Source organism: Podarcis tiliguerta (assembly GCF_965153285.1).
Source record: "Podarcis tiliguerta genome assembly, chromosome: 7".
Lineage (NCBI taxonomy): Eukaryota > Metazoa > Chordata > Lepidosauria > Squamata > Lacertidae > Podarcis > Podarcis tiliguerta.
In genome coordinates this window covers 64,869,467-64,895,103 of record NC_139540.1, presented here as the reverse complement: position 1 = coordinate 64,895,103, position 25,637 = coordinate 64,869,467, and the positions used below count along the sequence as shown (strand labels likewise).

General features: G+C 42.6%; 2 protein-coding genes across 5 annotated transcripts in view; both read left to right on the top strand.

The window, feature by feature from the left end:
• Positions 1 to 10,887, top strand: part of LOC310682046 (uncharacterized protein) — a 35,294-nt gene extending 24,407 nt beyond the window's left edge. The window contains 8 exon segments of the mRNA XM_083450291.1: positions 2,873 to 2,902; positions 4,355 to 4,530; positions 5,249 to 5,386; positions 6,424 to 6,541; positions 6,926 to 7,068; positions 8,457 to 8,624; positions 10,247 to 10,436; positions 10,439 to 10,887. Of these exon segments, the coding sequence (XP_083306417.1) occupies positions 2,873 to 2,902; positions 4,355 to 4,530; positions 5,249 to 5,386; positions 6,424 to 6,541; positions 6,926 to 7,068; positions 8,457 to 8,624; positions 10,247 to 10,436; positions 10,439 to 10,653 (1,178 nt within the window). The 3' untranslated portion in view covers positions 10,654 to 10,887.
• On the top strand, positions 2,079 to 25,608 carry LOC310681579 (leukocyte elastase inhibitor-like). 4 transcript variants are annotated; one of them, XM_083449579.1, is made up of 7 exons: positions 2,079 to 2,385; positions 14,593 to 14,768; positions 15,344 to 15,481; positions 16,589 to 16,706; positions 17,491 to 17,633; positions 23,664 to 23,831; positions 24,937 to 25,608. In XM_083449579.1, the coding sequence occupies exons 2-7, from the start codon at positions 14,601 to 14,603 to the stop codon at positions 25,342 to 25,344; spliced, it is 1,143 nt and encodes a 380-aa protein (XP_083305705.1). In that variant the 5' UTR covers positions 2,079 to 2,385; positions 14,593 to 14,600; the 3' UTR covers positions 25,345 to 25,608. The 4 variants fall into 4 exon arrangements, with proteins under 4 accessions (XP_083305705.1, XP_083305702.1, XP_083305703.1 ...); XM_083449576.1 differs by lacking the exon at positions 2,079 to 2,385 and adding an exon at positions 13,121 to 13,271; XM_083449577.1 differs by lacking the exon at positions 2,079 to 2,385 and adding an exon at positions 13,462 to 13,624.
• The last annotated feature ends 29 nt before the right edge of the window (positions 25,609 to 25,637 follow it).

Sequence of the window (25,637 nt, the reverse complement as noted above, 5' to 3'; positions counted from 1 at the left end):
CCCTGTTGTGGCTGTGAGTGGGAAAATGCCCTGTATACTGCATAGTAAGTGGAGGGGGGGTGCGCTCCCGTTGTTCGGTCCCAGCGCCTGCCAACCTAGCAGTTCGAAAGCACTCCCGGGTGCAAGTAGATAAATAGGGACCGCTTACTAGCGGGAAGGTAAACGGCGTTTCCATGTGCGGCTCTGGCTCGCCAGAGCAGCGATGTCACACTGGCCACGTGACCCGGAAGTGTCTCCGGACAGCGCTGGCCCCCGGCCTCTTGAGTGAGATGGGCGCACAACCCTAGAGTCTGTCAAGACTGGCCCATACGGGCAGGGGTACCTTTACCTTTTTAAGTGGAGGAATTTGGAGTCAGTGCATTCCACCAGTAATCAGCAAAACTTGAGTTGTACTTTCCCCCTTCTGTCTGGATTTCTGGTCCTGAAAAACACTGGCTGTATTTACCTGGTAAACCCTTGGCACTGACCTGTGCAGGGCTGGATTTAGGTTTGATGAGGCCCTAAGCTACTGAAGGTAAGGGGGCCGTTTATATGTCCAGCTGTCATTTTGTCGTCAACAAATTGTCGCTGTTTTTATGTGTTGAATATATGCTATATGGTAATTTATGGACCCATTACTTACATCATAGGAGCCTACACAACACAAAACACTTGCTGTATGTACTGGTAGGTTTTATTTTATTTGTTTTTTATATTTTGGAAATGTACATCCAGATTTTTTTTGGGGGGGGGGCAAGAGAGTGGGGCCCTAAACTATAACTTGCTTAGTTTATAGGTTAATCTGGCACTGGACCTGTGTCACAGTGTTTTACACAATTGTCATAGTTAATAAGGATCTAGGCGGAAATTGATTCAGAACGTGATTGTGCAAACTATGGTATGTCTTGATTTAAGGTTACCAGATTTTTTTCAATGAATCCGGGGACCCTTTTCAACTTAAATGGATTTTGTCAGCGGACTGATTTGTAAATCTGGCGACTGTCCCCGGGAAACGAGGATGTCTGGTAACCTTATCTTAATTTACCATGTCGTCAGACAATCCTAACGATCTCTGACAAAAAGTTTTAAAATGACGCGCTGTTTCTCACAAGGTGTGCCCACCGATTATATTCTTCAAAAGTCTTCCTCGTACAGGGTGGCATGGCTTCTGTTCCAAATAATCTCCTGGTACCAAAAGCAAAATGCAAAGTAACACCAACTTTTAAGCCTTGCAATAGTACACATACAAAGCCCTGCACCCGCAATTAACACATCTCTTCAGTTCCAGCACTTTCCTCCTAATTCCTGCAGGCAATTTAGAGTGTGTCATTTTAGGGGCAGAACATAATATTTGCAAATTTCTTCATCGTGGGGTCTTGGAAAACATGTTTTTGGGTGTGAGGAATTAAGATCTATTATTTTTGCTTGGCATGCCTACGTCTGATGAGTAGGGCTGCCATATTTCAAAAAGTAAAAACCAGGGCATCCCAAAGGTTTTTGAGCTTTCTTGGACATGCCCCAAAGTTACTGAACTTTTTTATGTTTACAAAAACACCAAAAAACACGATCTTGACTTGCCTAAGATCCAAGACAAAACACCATTCAGAAATCCACCCCCGCAATCAATTCTGCCTTTGATGAAGCTTTTGGGAAACAAAATAATTTTAATTTTGCCTTCTGGAAATGTCCGGTATTGATATAGAAGAATAACTCATCATACTAATAATATGTAACATAACTGCAAGGATTTGGCCATCATTTGTAATGGTTTCCATGCCATTTTACACACATTTTCCTTACCGAGCATAGAACCGTAGTTTGAAGGGATCCCCGCAAGGCTCATGAAGCACAACCCTCTGCAATGCAGGAATAAATCACATTAATTTAACCAAAAAAGGTCTTCCGAATTCCCAAGGCACAGTCGCAGCCTTTGACCGCCCCTCATTTTGGGGACCTGGAAGTTGGAAAAAAATCGTCACGCCCATGCGACCAGGTGAATCTTTATTTGCGTCAGCCATCGGCCGTAGCAATAAAACAACAATACGATATACAAAGAATAGAAATAAAAAGTCAGTTATATAAAATACATTTTTAGGGTTTTGAATCCATAGTGGATTGCCCCAGCTAAAAACCTTGCAACCTTTGCTGTCACCTGCTCATCTTGATCAAGAGAAAGGTTCTTTCTGGTCTCCCGCACCGTCGCACCTGTCGAGCGCCCTCCGGGTTCCCTCCGTCGAGGGGCGGCGCCTAAGGCGTTGCTCCGCTTTCAGTCTCCCCTCGCAGCGCTAGACCCGCCCGGGGCGCTTCCCTCCGCCCTGCCTTCCAGCCTCTTTCAGTAGAGCGGGGCTCCCTCGACGGTGACTGACGCTCCCGGGAAACTTGGCTCTGGGTCTTGCCGCCCACCAGGTAAGAAAAAGCACAATTTCTGGCCCAGTCGTGGCAGGAGGAGAAGGGAGCGCAGCGTCTTTGCCTCGAGGGGCGCGGCGCGCTCCGAAGGGCGCACAGCCTGGACGGCGGCCACATTTCGCCCCCTCTCGGCGCTGCAAGACGGGAAAGCTGCATTTGGAAAACTGTTGCAGAAGAAAAGCAGGGATGCATTGGGCGGAGCAGCTGACATCGGATCCTCGGGGGCTTGGGATTTCCCAAGAAAGGGATGGAGGGAGGAGGAACAGAAAAGACAAGCTCGTCGGCAGGGTGAAGTTGCGCTTTGGGGCAGAGGGATGTTTCGACGAATGGTGGAATTGGAAGGGGATTCCCCTAGGGTAGGAATGTCCAGTAGGCCAATCGCGATCTACTGGTCGCGATAGATCGTGGTCTCCTTTTCCTAGTGCTTGCAAAAGAGCATCCTGCCGTTCGCCCCCGCCCCCTGCTCTGTCCTCGATTCGCGCATGAGCGACCTTTTCCATTTCCTGCCTAAAATCAGGTCAACAAAAACGGGGCTTTCCTCCCTAAAAGCGCAACAACTTTGATCTGAACCCCCCCAAAAGGGGGCAAATCACTGCCACTTTTTAATTCTGTGAGTAGATCGCAGTCTCTTGAGAGTTGGACGCCTCTGCCCTGGGGTCATCCAACCCCAGGAACTTTGGCAACTACGTTATTCTGAGTCATCTAACTCAGTACTGCAGCCCTTGGGCGTCGCCAAGATTTATTTATTGGTGGGGGGAGAGAGAGACACGTAGCCAGGATTATGTTTGGAGGGGGGTTAGGACACCCACCAGCCATCACCCTCTGTCTGGCTCTGTCTAGCAGGTTCGGAATGAAATGTCTCAACAACAGTTGTTGTTGTTGTTGTTATTATTATTATTAATAATAATAATAATACCATGCCCATCTGGCTGGGTTTCCCCAGTCACTCAAATTACCTTCCTTTGACCCCAGGTGCTGGGGTGGGCGTGGAATCTGTCAAAATCTTTCCATGATTTCTACTTTTAGTTAAGTATTTTTATTTATTTACTTGATTTAGGGATGGGGCAAATGCGCCCCCTGGCTATACCCATTCTGCAGCCTACACTACCTGGTAGTGGATCTGAACTGGAGGCTTTCATATGGCCTGAATATACTAGTGATTAAGCCTGCAGGCAGAGATTTATTATTATTAATAATAATTTTATTATTTCTACCCTGCCCATCTGGCTTTCCCCAGCCACTCTGGCAGTTTATAGCACATAGTAAATCATCAAATATTAAAAATGTTTTTAAGATCCTGCATGCCGCAGATTTTATGGAGAAGAGCTCCTGCTGTTGATATCTTTTCCCCATCATACAGCTGTTTAAAAACTGTCAGGGAAAGAGCTGGGAAGCTCAGGTTTCTGTGTTTGGCAGAGGGAGGAGTCCAGAGTTTAACCACTTTAACAGAAAACCAGCAGGTGGAGTTTTTCCTCTGGGCATGAATGAGACAAACAGAACTTCCTTCTTCTGCCAGGCTGATAATAAAATCCTAGAACCATAGAGTTGGAAGGGAGCCTGCAAGGCAGCTTCCTCTCCTAAATTGCCACTCACCTGTGATGTCCGTGTGCCTGGCAGGTGCATTTAGAGGCGACTCAAGACAGGTTGCTGAGCTTCCCAAAGCTCAGTCATGTGGATCTAGCACTTGGTGGTTGCAGGGAGATTTTAGAAAGTTTATTAACTTGAAGAGAATTTGGGGGAAGAGCTCTTTTTGCACATACCAGGCTGCTGCCCCACGGCACTATCACAAAAAGGATGGGGACAGAGGCAGAGAGAGACCATAACTATATTTGTTATTTTGTGACACGTCTGCCAAAGTCAGGTTCCTGTTTTCCTGACTGCGTATAGATGTGTGTGTGTGTGTGTGTGTGTGTGTGTTGGTCAAAAGTAATAAGTGACATGGTTTTTCTTTCCTTTTCATGCTTTTCAGATTCCACCATGGAGAAGCTGGCTAATGCAAACACACATTTTGCCCTTGACCTCTTCCAAAAGTTCAGTGAAGCCAACAAAACAGGCAACATCTTTTTTTCGCCGCTTAGCATATCTGCTGCAATCGCCATGGTTTCCTTGGGGGCTAAAGGTAACACAGCCGCACAACTCTCAAAGGTCAGCAAAAATCTTTTCAGGTTTTATCTTGATTTCTGGTTATTTTTCTAAGGTGGTTCAACTTTAACCATTCAAAGCACTTTACATTTAATATCCCACAAAGTAGGAGCAGTTTTGTTGAGATTTAATTATGCATCAGAATATATTCTGAATGTTTCTGTTTATAGTCCATGATTTCATTGCAGTGGTGTGTTTCCCCCCCATCATGATAGTAACACACCAGGGAAATAAAGCTAATTATTTTCCTTCCATGTCCTAAAACCTTTTACTGTAATTTATTAAAAATATTAAAATACCGTAATACATCAAACATTAAAAGCATCTCCCTTCAGATGTCTTCTAAAAGTCTGGTAATTGTTGTTCTCTTTGACATCTGGTGGGAGGGCATTCCACAGGGAGATTTACCGTATTTTTCGCTCTATAAGACACACCAGACCACAAGACGCACCTAGTTTTTGAAGGAGGAAAACAAGAAAAAAATATATTCTGAATCTCAGATGCTAGAACAGCAAGAGGGATTGCTGCGCAGTGAAAGAAGCAATCCCTCTTGCTGTTCTGGCTTCTGGGTTAGCTGCGCGGCCTGCATTCACTCCATAAGAAGCACACACATTTCCCCTTACTTTTTAGGAGGGGAAAAGTGAGTCTTATAGAGCAAAAAATACGGTATTTGATTGGTCCTAGTGATAATAAGTTAGGACTTCTCTTTTCCCTTGTGCAGACATTTCACTTTGATGTCGTGGAAGACCTTCACTCAAGATTCCAGGCACTGAATACCGACATTAACAAGAGCGGAGCACCCTATACATTGAAGCTTGCTAATAGGCTGTTTGGAGAAAAGACCTACGCTTTTTTGCAAGTAAGTTAATTGCTGGGATATAAACAAAACTCTGCAAAATTAGCTGGACTAGAGATTTTCTTTTTATTTCCCTGGATGTGGAACTGGGCGTGGTGGGGTTGTAATTCTTCATTTGGGAGAATTGGTATGCTATGAAACTGCTTCATCAGAACATTAAAAGCCACAAATGTCAAGCTCACAAATGAAGTGCTGCCTCATGTAGGTTGTGGGTATTTTCTTTTTGCCAGCTTTATTGTGTTTGACATTCCTGGATAAAGCTAAACATTCAAATTCGTTTACAACATCACATTCATTTGTGTTGAAACAACTTTTATAGAATGCTTTCGGATTGTATCTTCTGTGTTAAGCAGAGTAGGTAGAACTTTTCCACAGGAACGTCCGCACAGAATGAGGAAAAAACCCAAACTACTACTACTGCTCAGCGCCTGAGGGCCCCAGTCCTGCCACTCACCACCTGGCCCAGGGCGGGGCCTGACGGGCTCTATAGAGGACTGCTGCCGCCGCTACTGCTGGGCAGAGAGGACTCCATTTTGTTTTTGTTTGTTTTTTTGTTTAAATTGCTGTTATTTTGTACTTATGTCATTTTAAACTGATATTAATGCTGTATTCTTAGTTTCAGATTTTGATGGTAATTGTTTCCCATTTGGTTGTGTATTTTCTTGATGTGGTTTATTTATTGTTTGTGACTTTTGTAACTATGTAAATCTTGTCATGCTGTAAGCCGCCTTGAGCATTGTTTTTTTAACTGTGGAAAGGCGGCAAAGAAATAAAAAAGGATGATTATGATGATTTATACTCCACCCATCTGGCTGGGTAAACCATCAAATGTTTAAAACTTCCCTAAACTGGGAATTGAGTGTTTTTACTAATTGGTGCATTATGAGATAACTGGCATTCTTTGAAAAGATTGATGAACGATGCCAACAAAAGTAACTGTCACCCCCAGCCAGGAATGGGAAGACCAATTTATAGTCCACAGATGGGTGATACCCCCCTCCCCCTTGTACACTGATATCTGTCTTCTGTGATTTCTCCAGGATTTCTTGGCTAGCACCCAGAAGATGTATGGAGCTGAGTTAGCCACAGTGGATTTTCTCAATGCTTCAGATGATGCACGAAAGCAAATTAACCAGTGGGTTGAGAATCATACAGAAGGTGAATGGTGCCTGGAAAACTCTCAACTTAGAGAATCATAGAATCATAAACAGGGACCTGTAGATCACAACCCTGATCTAAGTGTCTCGTGCTTTCCTGACTGAACTACCTCAGTTTCTTTAAAAAATGATTAGGAAGGACTACCAGGGTTTGTTTTCTTCCTTCCTTCCTTCCTTCCTTCCTTCGTTTTGGCCCTACCTTGTCTCCAGTCAGATCTTGACTTAATAAGCCCAGGATATGCATGAGTTTCAGGCATATTCACACGCTTGCAACAAAAGCAGGAAAACAAGCCACTGAGCCACAGTTATCCACAGCCTCCTGTCATGTCTGAACCAATGTCTTGATTCTTACAGAGCTAATTTGTTCTGTAACTTCAATTTCCAGGTAAAATACGTGACTTGTTATCTGAAGGCTCACTGAATGAACTGACCAAACTTGTTTTGGTAAATGCCATCTACTTCAAAGGCAGCTGGGCAGAGAAATTTCAAGAGGAGGACACTGAGGAACTCCCTTTTAGACTCAGTAAGGTAACAAAAGGCCTATATTCCATACATTCCACTGTCCTGTTATTAAAAAGGTAAAGGGACCCCTGACCATTAGGTCCAGTCATGACCGACTCTGGGGTTGTGGCGCTCATCTCGCTTTATTGGCCGAGGGAGCCGGCGTACAGCTTCCGGGTCATGCGGCCAGCATGACTAAGCCGCTTCTGGCGAACCAGAGCAGCGCACAGAAACGCTGTTTACCTTTCTGCCTATTTATCTACTTGCACTTTGACGTACTTTCGAACTGCTGGGTTGACAGGAGCAGGGACTGAGCAACGGGAGCTCACCCTGTCGCAGGGATTCGAACTACCGACCTTCCGATAGGCAAGCCCTAGGTTCAGTGGTTTAACCCACAGCGCCACCCGCGACCGTCTTATAAAGAGTTGTATCCAAAGTAGTGCTGAGTAGCACTTCCCATCAGTGCAAGGATTTCTGTTTTGTGCAGCAGGACTTCCCCACTTGTCCTCCCCTCCCAAGTACCCCATAAATTTATTCTAGGGGTTTTGGAGCACGTCTGAGGAGGGTATGGGGTGTGCGAGGAGAGGAGGGAAATCCTTACACTGAGAGAATGCTTTAGTCGGATGCTACCCAAAATGTAGGTTTAAGGGTGATAGTCAACTTGGTAATACTCTTAGCAGCTCTAAAACACGTAAAAGGTATTTGTCCATGACTGGGAGTAAAAAACCCCAAACGTGGTAGGACACCTGTGGATTCAACCCAGTGTGTTCTCTGAATGGAAACTATTAAATTTGAACCAATATTTTCATTTTAAAATATTTTATTGAGCTTTTATTGGACTTCAGTTTCCATTGGCCAGCTTCAGTGCTTGAAGTAAACAGCTGAAAAGAACAAACATATTTGGTTTTAGTAATTCGCTTGCTTGATTATCTTTGCCTTTAGATGACAAAAAGCAATATTGAGTGTGCCATGAACTGATTACAGCGGTGTCCAAATTTTTTCCAAAGAGGGCCAGATTTGATGAAGTGAAGGGCCGACCAAACGGCCTACCAAAGTTGTTGACATTTTTTAGGATTGAAGTTGTTGAGGTTTTTTTAGGATTTAACCCCAAGAAATAAACTGTCACAGGGGCCAGATTAAACCGACCAGATTAGGCCCCCGAAACGGACTTTGGACATGCCTGGATTACGGTCTGAATGGTCTCATTCCTTTGCACACTTAGCCCTAGGAGTAAGTCCCAATGAACCCAAATCTAGCTTTCTTCTGAGTAGGCCCCTCTGTAACAGCACAACCGTTAACATAGTTTTGGAAAGAACCTTTTTCTTTGCACGAACTCTTAGGTGTCTAAACATACTCTTTTACTTGCAATATGTTTTTGCATGCTCATAGTTGTGCCTTTTTAAAAAACTACCCAGAAGGAAAAGACGACGGTGAAGATGATGTTTCTGAAAAAGGAGCTTCCTTTCGGATATATCCCTGAGTGTAAATGCCGTGTCCTGGAACTTCCTTACAAGGGGGACAAACTTAGCATGATAATCCTGCTGCCTGATGACATTGAGGATAACTCCACTGGCCTGGAACAGGTAATTCTGGTTTCTCCCTTTCTTTCTCTATAATAATTTTTTCAAATGGCACATTACTAATATACAGTGGTGCACCGCAAGACGAATGCCTCACAAGACGGAAAACCCGCTAGACGAAAGGGTTTTCCGTTTTGGAGGTGCTTCGCAGGACAAATTTCACTATGGGCTTGCTTCGCAAGACGAAAATGTCTTGCGATTCCTGGGGGTTTTTTCTGCTCCCCACCCCCTTTTTCTAAGGCACTAAGCTGCTAATAGCCTTTTAGCAGCTAATCCGCCAATCCCTTAAGCCTTTAATAGCCGCTAATAGCCGCTAAACCGCTAATAGCCCTAATCCGCTAATGGGCTTGTTTCGCAAGACGAAGAAACCGCTAGACGAAGAGACTCACGGAACGGATTCTTTTTGTCTTGCGAGGCACCACTGTATATATATTTTTAAAAAAACGACAACCTGTAGTAGCAGTTCTCATGGTATGCATGTGAAATTGAGATCAGAATTTTTGAACTATATTATTACTATTATTGATTACTACAGCTGAGTCTTCATAGAACTGTAAAGTTGGAAGGGACCCTGGGGTCATCTAGTCCAACCCCCCTGAAATGCAGGAACATGCAGATGTCCCAAACCTGCAACCTTGGCATTATCAGCACAGCACTCTAACCAACTGAGCTATTCAGTTGATTGTCGAAGGAGTATTCTTGGATAACATATGAAGCAGCCTTGCAGCATGCCTCTCTTTTGTAGGAACATTTTACTTTTCAGGATCAAAGGCTGTGTTTCTGGGAGGATGGAGAAGTATGGGAGGCTCTCATCGCAGCCCCAGAGAAAACCAAAGCAGAGCGCCTGGCTTCTTCAGCACGTGCTCTGAATTATCTGCAGATCGATTCATTTGCAGACTCGAAATCAAATAGGGACAAGTTGGACTTTGCTTCAATATGTTGCTTTGACACAATTTTCCTACCGTTCCACAGTTTCTAAAGACCACTGAGTACACAGGAGTGGCTAAATGCTTTTGGGAATATTTCCGTGTGGAATTTTAGATTTTATAAAACTCTCTGTGTGTCTTCTACTTGCTAATGTCATTTTTTTCATACACGAATCCCCATTAAAGCAGGAGCTGTTCTACAGACAAGGTTTCCTTTTATGGGAGCAATGCTGCATTGAGTATCATATTATCTCTTCCAACAGATAGTGAGTCTCCAAGGTCTTGGGTAGCAAACCGTCTCTTTCAAGTCCTGGTACCATTCTGAGGTGGAGATAAACGAAGTTAAAGTTGGGATACCCTTCTTGAATATTTATCTCTCTGTTCTCCACAGACGCTCCCTAGCTTTCCATTCTGACTTTCTATATAAGCACTGTTGTTGTTGTTGTTGTTGTTGTTACTGTACATGAAGTAGATATATTTGAGCTGCGATTAGAAGACATCTGAAGGCAGCCCTGTTTAGGAAAGCTTTTAATGTTTGATGCATTACTGTATTTTAATATTTTGTTGGAAGCCGCCCAGAGTGGCTGGGGAGGCCCGGCCAGATGAGCCGGGTATAAATAATAAATTATTATTATTATTAAATTCATCCTCTCTCTCTCTCTCTCTCTCTCTCTCTCTCTCTCTCTCTCTAAATTCTAGCTAGAGAAGCAGCTCACCTTAGGAAAGCTCCAAGAATGGACACACCCAGGAAAAATGTACAGCAACTCTGAAGTTAGGGTGCATCTGCCGAAATTTAAGCTGGAGGAGACCTATGATCTTAAAACTCCCTTGGCAGAATTGGGAGTGCTGGATGTCTTTGACAGCGGAAAGGCAGATTTGTCTGGAATGTCAGGAGCCCGGACCTCCATGTGTCCAAAATTGTTCACAAGTCATTTGTAGAAGTGAATGAAGAAGGAACAGAAGCAGCAGCAGCAACTGCTGGTATGATAATGCTATGTAGTTTGCCTATGGAAGAGGATTTCAACGCTGACCACCCCTTCCTGTTTTTTATCCGCCACAACCCAACAAAAAGTATACTTTTCATGGGCAGATTTGCTTCTCCATGAAAAGTAAAATAAATGGATGAACCAAATGCCCTTAGAGCTGCTGCTCCTCAAAAAACACTCTTTGTTCCTTTGCTTTTTTGAGAGGGAGAGAAAGAAGAATCATTACTGGGCACCAGGTTTTTCAGAAACCGATTTATAAGAGAAGTGGCTTTTCTTGTATCTGTTTGCTGCCTGTCATTAGCTAGCTTTTGGTTTATTACAATGTGACATGCTACTTAAAATGAAGCCATTGTACATTATGAACTATGCAATAAATATCTGATTTAATAGAGGTGTGTGTTTTAAAGAAGGGATGTTGCTCCAAAGCTGGATATGAATTAATTTGGGTAATCTGTTCAATCTTTGTGTATCATGGTGCCCCTTGTCTTCTTCTGCAGCCTATCTTGCTCTTTGAATTTGTTATACTCAAACCAATTGAGTATAACAAAGAGCCAAAGTTGTTCTTGGCTAGTCTCATTTCACAAAAACACTGCTTTTACAGACGTACTAATCCATGGGTAGGCAAACGAAGGCCCGGAGGCCAGATCCGCCCCAATCGCCTTCTCAATCCGGCCTGCGGGCGGTCCAGGAATCAGCGTGTTTTTTTATGAGTAGAATGTGTCCTTTGATTTTAAAATGCATCTCTTGGTTATTTGTGGGGCATAGGAATTTGTTCAATTTTTTCCCCCTCCAAAATATAGACCGGCCCTCCACAAGGCCTGAGGGACAGTGGACCGACCCCCTGCTGAAAAAGTTTGCTGACCCCTGTTTGATATCCACAACATCCTGGGATCCAGCAACACAGTTCTTAAAGCATACACTTGGTTGGTCTATGAGGAGTGGATGAGACGAGCTGCATTCCCATAACACACCCAATTATCTGTTTTCTTAATTATTGAACCACCCGCTGCATGGATCCCTCCACTCCTCCCTCCCAGAGAAGTATCCTCAACACAACAGGATATCTGTTCATTCCCCAAGGAATTGGTCCCTTGTAAAGGAATGTTTCCATCTCCTTCCCTGAGACTCATGCTTCCTCACAGCAGGTGAATTACCACCTTAGGCTAAAGCTGATGCTATTCTAGGCTGCATCAGCAGAACTATAGATTCCAGGTCAAGGGAAGTCATAGTCCCACTCAATTCTGCTTTGGTCAGACCACAGCTGGAATACTGTGTCCGGTTCTGGGCACCACAATTTAAAAAGGATATTGACAAGTTGGAACATGGGCAAAGGAGGGTGACTGAGGGTCTGGAAATGAAGCCTTATGAGGAACAGTTGAGGGAGTTGAGTATATTTAGCCTGCAGAAGAGGAGACTGAGAGGAGATACACTAGCCATCTTAAAATATCTAAAGGATTGTCACATGAAAGATGAATAATTTCCTGGTACCAAAAACAAAATGCAAAGCAGCACTAACTTTTAAGCCTTGCAATAGTACACATACAAAGCCCTGCACCCGCAACTAACACATCTCTTCAGTTCCAGCACTTTTCTCCTAATTCCTGCAGGCAATTTAGAGCATGTCATTTTAGGGGCAAAACATAATATTTGCAAATTTCTTGTTTGTGGGGCCTTGGAAAACATGTTTTTGGGTGTGAGGAATTAAGATCTATTATTTTTGCTTGGTATGCCTATGTCTGATGAGTAGGGCTGCCATATTTCAAAAAGTAAAAACCAGGACATCCCAAAGGTTTTTGAGCTTTTTTGGACATGCCCCAAAGTTACTGAACTTTTTTATGTTTACAAAAACACCAAAAAACACACGATCTTGACTTGCCTAAGATCCAAGACAAAACACCATTCAGAAATCCACCCCCGCAATCAATTCTGCCTTTGATGAAGCTTTTGGGAAACAAAATAATTTTAATTTTGCCTTCTGGAAATGTCCGGTATTGATATAGAAGAATAACTCATCATACTAATAATATGTAATATAACTGCAAGGATTTGGCCATCATTTGTAATGGTTTCCATGCCATTTTACACACATTTTCCTTACTGAGCAAAACTAAATTCATAGAATCGTAGTTTGAAGGGATCCCCACACTGCTCATCAACCGCAACCCTCTGCAATGCAGGAATAAATCACATTAATTTAAACAAAAAAGATATTTTGAATTCCCAAGGCACAGTCGCAGCCGTTGACCGCCCCTCATTTTGGGGATCTGGAAGTTGAAAAAAAAAATAAAAATCGGCACGACCAGGTGAATGAATGAATGAATCTTTATTTGCGTCAGTCATCGGCCGCAGCAATAAAACAACAATTCGATATACAAAGAATAGTAATAAAAGTCAATGATATAAAATACATTTTAGCGTTTTGAATCCATAGTGAAATAGTGGATCTTATTCTGATTGCCTCTGCTAAAAACCTTGCAACTTTTGCTGTCACCAGCTCATCTTGATCTGCCAAGAGAAAGGTTATTTTTGGTCTCCCGCACCGTCGCACCTGTCGAACGCGCTCTGGGTTCCCTTCGTCGAAGGGCGGTGCCTAAGGAGTTGCTCCGCTTTCTGTTTCCCCTCGCAGAACTAGACCCGCCCGGGGCGCTTCCCTCCGCCCTGCCTTCCAGCCTCTTTCAGTAGAGCAGGGATCCCTCGACGGCGACTGACGCTCCCGGGAAACTTGGCTCTGGGTCCAGGTAAGAAAAAGCACCATTTCTGGCCCAGTCGTGGCAGGAGGAGAAGCGAGCGCAGCGCCTTTGCCTCGAGGGGCGCTGCGCGCTCCGAAGGGCGCACAGCCCGGACAGCTGCCTGGTCTCCTCATTTCGCCCCCTCTCGGCGCTGCAAGACGGGAAAGCTGCACTTGGGCCGCTCCCTTGCAGGAAAACTCTTGCGGAAGAAAAGCAGGGATGCATTGGGCAGAGCTGCTGACATCCGATCCTCGGGGGCTTGGGATTTCCCAAGAAAGGGATGGAGGGAGGAGGAACAGAAAAGACAAGCTCGTCGGCAGGGTGAAGTTGCGCTTTGGGGCAGAGGGATGTTTCGACGAATGGTAGACCTGGAAGGGGATTCCCCTAGGGCAGGAATGTTCAACAGGTCGATTGCGATCTACTGGTCGCGATCGATCGTGGGCTCCTTTTCCTAGCACTTGCAAAAGAGCATCCTGCCGTGCGCCCCCCGTCGCCCCGTCCTCCATTCGCGCATGGTGGCTAGAACAGCAGACCGCTCGGTGAGGCTGTTTCCTTATTGATCTTCCGCTGAGCGACTTTTCCCATTTGCTGCCTAAAATCAGGTCAACAAAAACGGAGCTTTCCTCCCTAAAAGTTCAGCAACTTTGACCTGAACCCCCCCAAAAGGGGTAAATCACTGCCAGTTTTTAATTCTGTGAGTAGATCGCAGTCTCTTGGGAGTTGGACGCCTCTGCCCTGGGGTCATCCAACCGCAGGAACATGGGCGGCTGCCTTATCCTGAGTCATCAAACTCAGTACTGCAGCCCTTGGAGGTAGCCAGGATTTATGTTTGGAGGGGGGTTAGGACACCCACCAGCCATCAACCTCTGTCTGGCTCTGTCTAGCAGGTTTGGAATGAAATGTCTCAACAACAGTTATTGTTGTTTTTTATTTTATTATTATTATTTATTACCATGCCCATCTGGCTGGGTTTCCCCAGTCACTCAAATTACTTTCTTTTGACCCCAAGTGCTGGGCGGGGGGTGGGGTGGAATCTGTCAAAATCTTTCCACAATTTCTACTTTTAGTTAAGTATTTTTATTTATTTACTTGATTTTGGGGATGGGGCAAATGCTCCCCCTGGCTATGCCCATTCTGCAGCCTACACTGCCTGGTAGTGGATGTGGACAGGCAGAGAGAGACAATAACTACGTATATTTGTTCTTTTTGTGACACACCTGCCGAAGTCACATTCCTGTTTTCCTGACTGCAAATAGATTGTGTGTGTGTGTGTGTGTTGGTCAAAAGTAATAAGTGACATGGGTTTTTCTTTCCTTTTCATGCTTTTCAGATTCCACCATGGAGAAGCTGGCTAACGCAAACACACATTTTGCCCTTGATCTCTTCCAAAAGTTCAGTGAAGCCAACAAAACAGGCAACATCTTTTTTTCGCCGCTTAGCATATCTGCTGCAATCGCCATGGTTTCCTTGGGGGCTAAAGGTAACACAGCCGCACAACTCTCAAAGGTCAGCAAAAATCTTTTCAGGTTTTATCTTGATTTCTGGTTATTTTTCTAAGGTGGTTCAGCTTTCACCATTCAAAGCTAATTATTTTCCTTCCATTTCCTAAAACCTTTTAATTTATTAAAATTTATTAAATTTATTAAAAATATTAAAATACCGTAATACATCAAACATTAAAAGCATCTCGCTTCTGATGTCTTCTAAAAGTCTGGTAGTTGTTGTTCTCTTTGACATCTGGTGGGAGGGCGTTTCACAGGGAGATTTACCGTATTTTTCGCTCTATAAGACGCACCAGACCACAAGACGCACCTAGTTTTTGGAGGAGGAAAACAAGAAAATAAAATATTCTGAATCTCAGATGCTAGAACAGCAAGAGGGATCGCTGCGCAGTGAAAGCAGCAATCCCTCTTGCTGTTCTGGCTTCTGGGATAGCTGCGCAGCCTGCATTCGCTCCATAAGGCGCACACACATTTCCCCTTACTTTTTAGGAGGGGAAAAGTGAGTCTTATAGAGAAAAAATACGGTATTTGATTGGTCCTAGTGATAATAAGTTAGGACTTCTCTTTTCCCTTGTGCAGACATTTCACTTTGATGTCGTCGAAGACCTTCACTCAAGATTCCAGGCCCTGAATACTGACATTAACAAGAGCGGAGCACCCTACACTTTGAAGCTTGCTAATAGGCTGTTTGGAGAAAAGACCTACGTTTTTTTGCAAGTAAGTTAATTGCTGGGATATAAAGAAACTCTGCAAAATTAGCTGGCCGAGAGATTTTCTTTTTATTTCCCTAGATGTGGAACTGGGCGTGGTGGGGTTGTAATTCTTCATTTGGGAGAATTGGTATGCTATGAAACTGCTTCATCAGAACATTAAAAGCCACAAATGTCAAGCTCACAAATGAAGTGCTGCCTTGTGCTCGCTTCGGCAGCACATATTCTAAAATTGGAACAATACACAGAAGATTAGCATGGCCCCCACAAATGAAGTGCTGCCTCATGTAGGTTGTGGGTATTTTCTTTTTGCCAGCTTTATTGTGTTTGTCATTCCTGGATAAAGCTAAACATTCAAATTCGTTTACAACATCACATTCATTTGTGTTGAAACAACTTTTATAGAATGCTTTCGGATTGTATCTTCTATGTTAAGCAGAGTAGGTAGAACTTTTCCACAGGAACGTCCGCACAGAATGAGGAAAAAACCCAAACTACTACTACTGCTCAGCGCCTGAGGGCCCCAGTCCTGCCACTCACCACCTGGCCCAGGGCGGGGCCTGATGGGCTCTTTAGAGGACTGCTGCCACCGCTGCTGCTGGGCAGAGAGAGGGCTCCATTTTGTTTTTGTTTTTTTGTTTAAATTGCTGTTATTTTTTACTTATGTCATTTTAAACTGATATTAATGCTGTATTCTTAGTTTCAGATTTTGATGGTAATTGTTTCCCATTTGGTTGTGTATTTTCTTGACGTGGTTTATTTATTGTTTGTGACTTTTGTAATTATGTAAATCTTGTCATGCTGTAAGCATTGTTTTTTTAACTGTGGAAAGGCGGCATACAAATAAAAAATGATGATTATGATGATTTATACTCCACCCATCTGGCTGGGTAAACCATCAAATGTTTAAAACTTCCCTAAACTGGGAATTGAGTGTTTTTACTAATTGGTGCATTATGAGATAACTGGCATTCTTTCAATAGATTGATGAACGATGCCAACAAAAGTAACTGTCACCCCCAGCCAGGAATGGGAAGACCAATTTATAGTCCACAGATGGGTGATAACTCCCTCCCCCTTGTACACTGATATCTGTCTTCTGTGATTTCTCCAGGATTTCTTGGCTAGCACCCAGAAGATGTATGGAGCTGAGTTAGCCACAGTGGATTTTCTGAATGCTTCAGATGATGCACGAAAGCAAATTAACCAGTGGGTTGAGAATCATACAGAAGGTGAATGGTGCCTGGAAAACTCTCAACTTAGAGAATCAGAGAATCATAAACAGGGACCTGTAGATCACAACCCTGATCTAAGTGTCTTGTGCTTTACTGACTGAACTACCTCAGTTTCTTTAAAAAATGATTAGGAAGGACTTCCTTCCTTCCTTCCTTCCTTCCTTCCTTCCTTCCTTCCTTCTTTCGTTTTGGCCCTACCTTGTCTCCTGTCAGATCTTGACTTAATAAGCCAGGATATGCATTGTTGTTGTTGTCGTTTAGTCATGTCCGACACTTTGTGACCCCATGGACCAGAGCACGCCAGGCACTCCTGTCTTCCACTGCCTCCCGCAGTTTGGTCAAACTCATGCTGGTAGCTTCGAGAACACTGTCCAACCATCTCGTCCTCTGTCGTCCCCTTCTCCTTGTGCCCTCCATCTTTCCCAGCATCAGGGTCTTTTCCAGGGAGTCTTCTCTTCTCATGAGGTGGCCAAAGTATTGGAGCCTCAGCTTCACGATCTGTCCTTCCAGTGAACACTCAGGGCTGATTTCCTTAAGAATGGAGAGGTTTCATCTTGTTGCGGTTCATGGGACTCTCAAGAGTTTCTTCCAGCACCATAATTCAAAAGCATCAATTCTTTGGCGATCAGGATATGCATGAGTTTCAGGCATATTCACACGCTTGCTTAACAAAAGCAGCAAAACAAGCCACTGAGCCACAGTTATCCACAGCCTCCTGTCATGTGTGAATCAATGTCTTGATTCTTACAGAGCTAATTTGTTCTGTAACTTCAATTTCCAGGTAAAATACGTGACTTGTTATCCGAAGGCTCACTGAATGAACTGACCAAACTTGTTTTGGTAAATGCCATCTACTTCAAAGGCAGCTGGGCAGAGAAATTTCAAGAGGAGGATACTAAGGAACTTCCTTTTAGACTCAGTAAGGTAACAAAAGGTCTATATTCCACACTGTCCTGTTATTAAAGGTAAAGGGACCCCTGACCATTAGGTCCAGTCGTGGCCGACTCTGGGGTTGCATCGCTCATCTCGCTTTATTGGCATACCGCTTCTGGGTCATGTGGCCAGCATGACTAAGCCGCTTCTGGCAAACCAGAGCAGCACACGGAAACGCTGTTTACCTTCCCGCCGGTGCGGTACCTACTTAACTACTTGCAGTTTGACGTGCTTTCGAACTGCTAGGTTGGCAGGAGCAGGGACCGAGCAACGGGAGCCCACCCTGTCGCAGGGATTCGAACTACCGACCTTCTGATCAGCAAGCCCTAGGCTCTGTGGTTTAACCCACAGCGCCACCCGTGACCATCTTATAAAGAGTTGTATCCAAAGTAGCGCTGAGTCCTTGCATCAGTGCAAGGATTTCTGTTTTGTGCAGCAGGACTTCCCCACTTGTCCTCCCCTCCCAAGTACCCCATAAATTTGTTCTAGGGGTTTTGGAGCACATCTGGGGAGGGTATGGGGTGTGCGAGGAGAGGAGGGAAATCCTTACACTGAGAGAATGCTTTAGTCGGATGCTACCCAAAATTTAGGTTTAAGGATGATAGGCAACTTGGAAATACTTTTAGCAGCTCTAAAACACGTAAAATGTATTTGTGCGTGACTGGGAGTAAAAACCCCCAAACGTGGTAGGACACCTGTGGATTCAACCCAGTGTGTTATCTGAAAGGAAACTATTAAATTTGAACCAATATTTTCATTTTAAAATATTTTATTGAGCTTATATTGGACTTCAGTTTCCATTGGCCAGCTTCAGTGCTTGAAGTAAACAGCTGAAAAGAACAAACATATTTGGTTTTAGTAATTCGCTTGCTTGATTATCTTTGCCTTTAGATGACAAAAAGCAATATTGAGTGTGCCATGAACTGATTACAGCGGTGTCCAAATTTTTTTCAAAGAGGGCCAGATTTGATGAATTAAAGGGCTGTGGGGGCTAACCAAAGTTGTTGACATGTTTTAGGATTGAAGTTGTTGAGGTTTTTTTAGGATTTTACCCCAGGAAATAAACTGCCACAGGGGCCAGATTAAACCGACCAGATTAGGCCCCCGAAACGGACTTTGGACATGCCTGGATTAGAATGTGAATGGTTGCATTCCTTTTTTTAAAAAAAGATATTTATTAAAAGTTTTTTAGTTACAGAAAACAAAAGTGTAAAAGAAAACAGATGAAAGAAAACAATGAAAATTTTTACAAACAATACATAAAAAAGGGGGGGAAAAAAGAAAAAATACATTATTAAAACCTTCGAGATCTAAAAGATCAGTATTTTCAAGAAGCATCCATTCTTTCAGCCAGCAAAATGCGGCTGATTCATAATATAGTTTAAGGTCTGGCAGGGCAAATCCACCTCTTTCTTTAGCATCTGTTAATATCTTGAATTTTATTCGAGGTTTCTTGCCCTGCCAGACAAATCTAGAAATATCTCTCTGCCACTTCTTGAAACAATCCATTTTGTCCATGATTTGCAGTGTTTGAAACAAGAACAACAACCTTGGCAATACATTCATCTTTATGACATCAATTCGGCCTAACAGTGATAGTTTTAAATTTGACCATATTTCTAAATCCTTTTTCACTTCAGACCAGCATTTTTCATAATTATCCTTAAACAAGTTCACATTTTTCACAGTCATATTAACCCCCAATATTAATCCTGTCTCCTTCTGAAACTTTTCTCTCTCCATCGCAGTTAAGTTTTTCTCTAAAACCTTGGTTTTCATCTTGTTTAACTTAAAGCCTGCTACCTGACCAAAATCCTGAATTAATTCCAATGCTCTTTTAGTACTAGATTCTGGCTCCTGTAAGGTCAATACCAAGTCATCAGCAAATGCTTTCAATTTGTACTGTTTAGCTCCAACTTGAATACCTTTAACCGATTGGTCCCTTCTTATCATATTTAACAAAACCTCCGGACTGATATAAAAAGCAATGTAGATATTGGGCACCCTTGTCGTGTTCCTTTCTCGATCTTAAATTCTTCCGTCACCACATTATTCACAATTAGTTTGGCTTTCTGTTCTGAATAAATTGCACCTATACCGTTTCCAAAACCTTCACCCACCCCCATCCCCTGTAAATTCTTTTTCATAAAACTCCAAGAAATATTGTCAAATGCTTTCTCTGCATCCACAAATATCAGGACTGCTTTAGTGTTGATCTTCACTTGTAGTTTTTCAATAATATTAATTATGTTCCTCATATTATCAGACAAGTGTCTGCCCGGGAGAAAGCCCGCTTGATCTTTATGAATTACTTCTGCTAGTACTTTTTAAAATCTTTTAGCCAATATATCTGCAAAAATTTTGTAGTCCACATTAAGCAGTGATATGGGGTGGTAATTCTTAAGTTGTGTCTTTACAGTCTCTGTTTTCGGTATAAGTGTAATATAGGCTTCTTTCCATGACTCTGGTGCCCTTTTCCCCTCCAATATTTCATTACAGACTTCCTTTAAAGGTTGTATTAACCATTCTTTCAGAGATCTGTAATATCTTGAAGTCAGTCCATCCGGTCCTGGAGATCTACCCAGTTGCATATTCTGAATGGCCCCTTCTACTTCCTGCACTGTGATTTTGTAGTTCAACATTAACTTATTTTCCTGAGAGATTTTTTGTAGTCCATTAATTTCCAGAAATCTATCAATGTCCATTTCTTTCTGCTTCTCCTGTGTATATAGTTGTTTAAAATACCTCTGGAAGCACTTTCTAATTTCCACTGGATTCTGTATATTCTTTCCTTCCACTTCCAAGTTCGTAACTGTGTTAAGTTTTTGTCTTCTTTTCAATTGCCAAGCCAGAAGTTTTCCACACTTATTTGCCGACTCAAATGTCTTTTGTCTCATCTGTCTAATCTTCCATTCTATTTCCTCATTCATCATTTTCATATATTGTACTTGATATAACTTTATCTCTTTCAGAATCTCTTGCGACTTTGGTTTCGCCCTCAGTTTTTTCTCTCCTTCCTTTATTTTTTCCAGGATTTTATCTTTTTTCTCATTTTGTGTTCTCTTCTTGATTGCATTCTGTTGTATCAAAAAACCTCTCATGACCGCCTTGCTTGCATCCCAAATTACTCTTTTTTCCACTGCCGTATTCATATTTATCTCAAAATAGTCTCTCAGAGTTTTTTGGGCCTTCTTAGTCACTTCTTCATTCCTAAACAGGGCATCATTCATCCTCCATCTAAAGGAGCCAGTTGGCATCAGTTTCATTTCCATCTTCACGGCATTATGGTCGGAGCAAGTTTTAGGGCTGATTTCCACTTTATTAATCTTCGGGACCAGTCCTCTGGTTACCCAGATTTGATCAATTCTTGTCCATGTCATCTTAGCCTCAGAAAAGAAGGTTCCCTCTCTTCCTAAAGGGTTCTTCGTTCTCCAAATGTCAACTAAATCCATATTTTCAGTTATGTCAAAAAAGGTTTTTGGTAGTCTGCCATCCTTGGTGACTACCTGTCTCTGTGCCTTGTCCATATTTGTGGAGACTACTCCATTCATATCTCCCATCAAAATCATATTGTAATCCATATAATCCATCAGGATCTCATGTAACTTCTTAAAAAATTCCGATTTTCCTTCATTTGGTGCGTAAATGCCTACTATCAAAAATTTCTCTCCTTGTGATTGGATTTCAATTGCAACAAATCTTCCTTGTTCATCTTTAAACATAAATTTCGGTGATAGGCTCTCTTTTGCATATAGGACTACTCCTCTTTTTTAAACTTTATCTGATGAAATAAATTCTTGGCCTAATCTTTTATTTATTAATATCTTCCTGTGTAGCCTTATCACATGTGTTTCTTGCAAGCAAATCAAGTCCAATTGTTCTTTTTTAAGTAGGTGAAAGACCCCTTTCCTTTTTTCCGGGGAGTTAAAGCCATTAATGTTCCAGGTTAATATTTGCAATGCCATAATGTAGTTACTGTAGTTTTCCTCCAACTGCACCAAATGCTTGCTCTTCTTCCGTCGGTGGTGTGTTCGTTAGATCCAGTCCGAAATTTAGTGTTGCTACGTCCAGAATTCCTGGTGCTCCTCTGTCTGACGCTTTTGGCTCTTTTCCAAGTTCCTTCTGTAGATCTTCCTCGTGTTTGTTCAGAAACTTATCTTTATCTTCTTCTGATCTTATTTTTATTTTCCTTCCTTTTAAAGTGAAGGATAGGCCTTGAGGAAATTCCCACCTGAAAATAATTTGGTTCCTTCTCAACAGGGCAGCCAATCCACCATAGTTAAACCTGAGGTCCAAAAGATGTTTCGGAATATCTTTAAATATTTCCACTCTTGACTGCTTTATTACCAAGGTCTTCTGGTAGTGCTGACTCACAATTATATCTCTCTCTTCTTTGGATCTGAGGGTAATCAAACAGTCTCTTACTCTGTTCTTCTCTTTCTTCCCTCCTCTTCCAAGCCTGAAGGCCCTCACATTTTTAAACTCCTCTTGTTTCGAATTCAACTCCCAAAATTCTACAAATTCCTGCATGAGAAAATCTGCCAGACTTTCCTTTTCCAGTTCAGGTACAGCTCTGATCCTCAAATTTACCTGTTTTTCCTTGAGCTCAATCATAGAAAGCTTCAACTTATGATCTTCAAGTTGTCTCGCCAGGTCTGGAACGCTCTCTGTTTCCAGTTGAATTAATTTAGCTTCCACGGCAGCTGCTTTTTCCTTGGCCTCCTCTTCAGTCTGTCGTGTCAAATTAGATTCTTTAATCAATTTTTCAATAGATTCTGTATTGCTATTAACTTTTTGTCCCAGATTAATTATACTTTCTGTGTTCTGATCAATTTTTTTATTTCCATCATCTACTTTTTTATTAAGTTGTTCCAGTGAGTCATTTATCTTCCTTAATGCAAGGGCCAGAGCTTCATCTGCTGCCATTCCTTTTGATTTAGACTGAGTTGGAACAACCGCAGGTAAAGTAGAGGACCCAGATACAGAGGCTCTTCACTGCCACGGCTTCCCAGACCTTGTTGTTGATATATCTATTTTTCCTTTCCCATCTGCCATAACACTTCAACGGCTCAAGGTTAATCTCACAGTGCCAAGTCAAAACACACAGCTGAAATCTCACAGTCCCAAAGTCAAAACACACAGTTGGAAAATTCCAGCACTTGTGGCACTTGTAGCAATTTCAAAAACTTCCTCTAGAGGGACAAAGTTACTAATTGTATTTATATTGAATCAAAATGTCTCCTCTTTTTTTTTTTTTTTTTTTGAATGTGATTGCAACAGTAAAACTAGTTTAGCAGTTGTTTCTAGCCCTTTTGCCTTTTTTTTTTTGGTAGCAGAGAAAATAGTTGAAACAATATATCGCTCTTGCTTGGCTAACTGTCAAGGAACAGTCTAAGTACAGTCGATGCGCGATCTTAATAGCAGCCCCGTTCCAGGGTCTGAGTGATGGAAATTTTTTGCCCTTTCCTCTCTCTTCCGCAGGCAATTTCAGTCCAAACCCCCCCCCCCCTTTTCCTGCTTCCGAGGGGAGGATTCACTATTTTTAATACTAGAGTATATACTTTAATTGTTAACTTTCCAAAGCTTTAGCTCAGTCTCTCTGCTTCCGTCTATTTACAAAAGGGAAAGGCGGACTTCCTGTTTTTAACCTCCCCCATTCGTTGCCAGATTCAGAATTTTCTCTTTTAAAATTTTTCCTTTAAAAAGCTCCTTCGCCGCGGCAGCCAGACCCGATTCCTGTGGAGCGGGTTCCTCTCTCTCAGAGGAATTCAGCCATCGCCGATGGCGCTAATCCGGAAGTCCAATGGTCTCATTCCTTTGCACACTTAGCCCTAGGAGTAAGTCCCAATGAACCCAAATCTAGCTTTCTTCTGAGTAGGCCCCTCTGTAACAGCACAACCGTTAACATAGTTTTGGAAAGAACCTTTTCTTTGCACGAACTCTTAGGTGTCTAAACATACTCTTTTACTTGCAATATGTTTTTGCATGCTCATAGTTGTGCCTTTTTAAAAAACTACCCAGAAGGAAAAGACGACGGTGAAGATGATGTTTCTGAAAAAGAAGCTTCCTTTGGGATATATCCCTGAGTGTAAATGCCATGTCCTGGAACTTCCTTACAAGGGGGACAAACTTAGCATGATAATCCTGTTGCCGGATGACATTGAGGATAACTCCACTGGCCTGGAACAGGTAATTCTGATTTCTCCCTTTCTTTCTCTATAATAATTTTTTCAAATGACACATTACCAATAATTTTTTTTAAAAAAACGACAACCTGTAGTTGCTGTGCTCATGGTATATGCATTTGAAATTGACATCAGAATTATTGATTATTACAGCTGAGTCTTCAGATCGATTCATTTGCAGACTTGAAATCAAATAGGGACAAGTTGGACTTTGCTTCAAAATAAATGCCTTCAATATGTTGCTTTGACACAATTTTCCTACCGTTCCACAGTTTCTAAAGACCACTGAGTACACAGGAGTGGCTAAAGGCTTTTGGGAGTATTTCCGTGTGGAATTTTAGATTTTATAAAACTCTCTGTGTGTCTTATACTTGCTAATGTCATTTTTTTCATACACGAATCCCCATTAAAGCAGGAGCTGTTCTACAGACAAGGTTTCCTTTTATGGGAGCAATGCTGCATTGAGTATCATATTATCTCTTCCAACAGATAGTGAGTCTCCAAGGTCTTGGGTAGCAAACCGTCTCTTTCAAGCCCTGGTACCATTCTGAGGTGGAGATAAACGAAGTTAAAGTTGGGATACCCTTCTTGAATATTTATTTCTCTGTTCTCCACAGACACTCCCTAGCTTTCCATTCTGACTTTCTATATAAGCATTGTTGTTGTTGTTGTTGCTGTTACTGTACATGAAGTAGATATATTTGAGCTCCGATTAGAAGACATCTGAAGGCAGCCCTGTTTAGGGAAGCTTTTAATGTTAGATGCAGTAAAGGTAAAGGTAAAGGTAAAGGTACCCCTGCGTGTACGGGCCAGTCGTGACCGACTCGGGGGTTGCGCGCCCATCTCGCTTAAGAGGCCGGGGGCCAGCGCTGTCCGAAGACACTTCCGGGTCACATGGCCAGCGTGACGAAGCTGCTTGGGTGAGCCTGCACCAGCGCAGCACACGGAAACGCCATTTACCTTCCCGTTTGATGCATTACTGTATTTTAATATTTTGTTGGAAGCTGCCCAGAGTGGCTGGGGAGGCCCGGCCAGATGAGCGGGGTATAAATAATAAATTATTATTATTATTATTAAATTCATCCTCTCTCTCTCTCTTTAAATTCTAGCTAGAGAAGCAGCTCACCTTAGGAAAGCTCCAAGAGTGGACACACCCAGGAAAAATGGACAGCAACTCTGAAGTTAGGGTGCATCTGCCGAAATTTAAGCTGGAGGAGACCTATGATCTTAAAACTCCCTTGGCAGAACTGGGAGTGCTGGATGTCTTTGACAGCGGAAAGGCAGATTTGTCTGGAATGTCAGGAGCCCGGGACCTCCATGTGTCCAAAATTGTTCACAAGTCATTTGTAGAAGTAAACGAAGAGGGGACAGAAGCAGCAGCAGCAACCGCTGTTACATTAAGGTTTTATAGTGTGCCTATCGAAGAGGATTTCAACGCTGACCATCCCTTCCTATTTTTTATCCGCCATAACCCAACAAAAAGTATACTTTTCTTGGGCAGATTTGCTTCTCCGTGAAAAGTAAAATAAATGGATGAACCAAATGCCCTTAGAGCTGCTGCTCCTCAAAAAACACTCTTTGTTCCTTTGCTTTTTTGAGAGGGAGAGAAAGAAGAATCATTACTGGGCACCAGGTTTTTCAGAAGCTGATTTATAAGAGAAGTGGCTTTTCTTGTATCCGTTTGCTGCCTGTCTTTAGCTAGCTTTGGGTTTATTGCATTGTGACACGCTACTTAAAATGAAGCCATTGTAGTAAAACTATGCAATAAATATCTGATTTAATAGAGGTGTGTGTTTTAAAGAAGGGATGT

Excerpts from the sequence above, each read along its gene's own strand:
- LOC310681579 (XM_083449579.1), top strand. The coding sequence starts at position 14,601 with ATGGAGAAGCTGGCTAACGCAAACACACATTTTGCCCTTGATCTCTTC. Across the intron at positions 15,482-16,588 it reads AGACCTACGTTTTTTTGCAA|GATTTCTTGGCTAGCACCCA; the intron begins GTAAGTTAATTG and ends TGATTTCTCCAG. Across the intron at positions 17,634-23,663 it reads TTCCTTTTAGACTCAGTAAG|AAGGAAAAGACGACGGTGAA; the intron begins GTAACAAAAGGT and ends AAAACTACCCAG.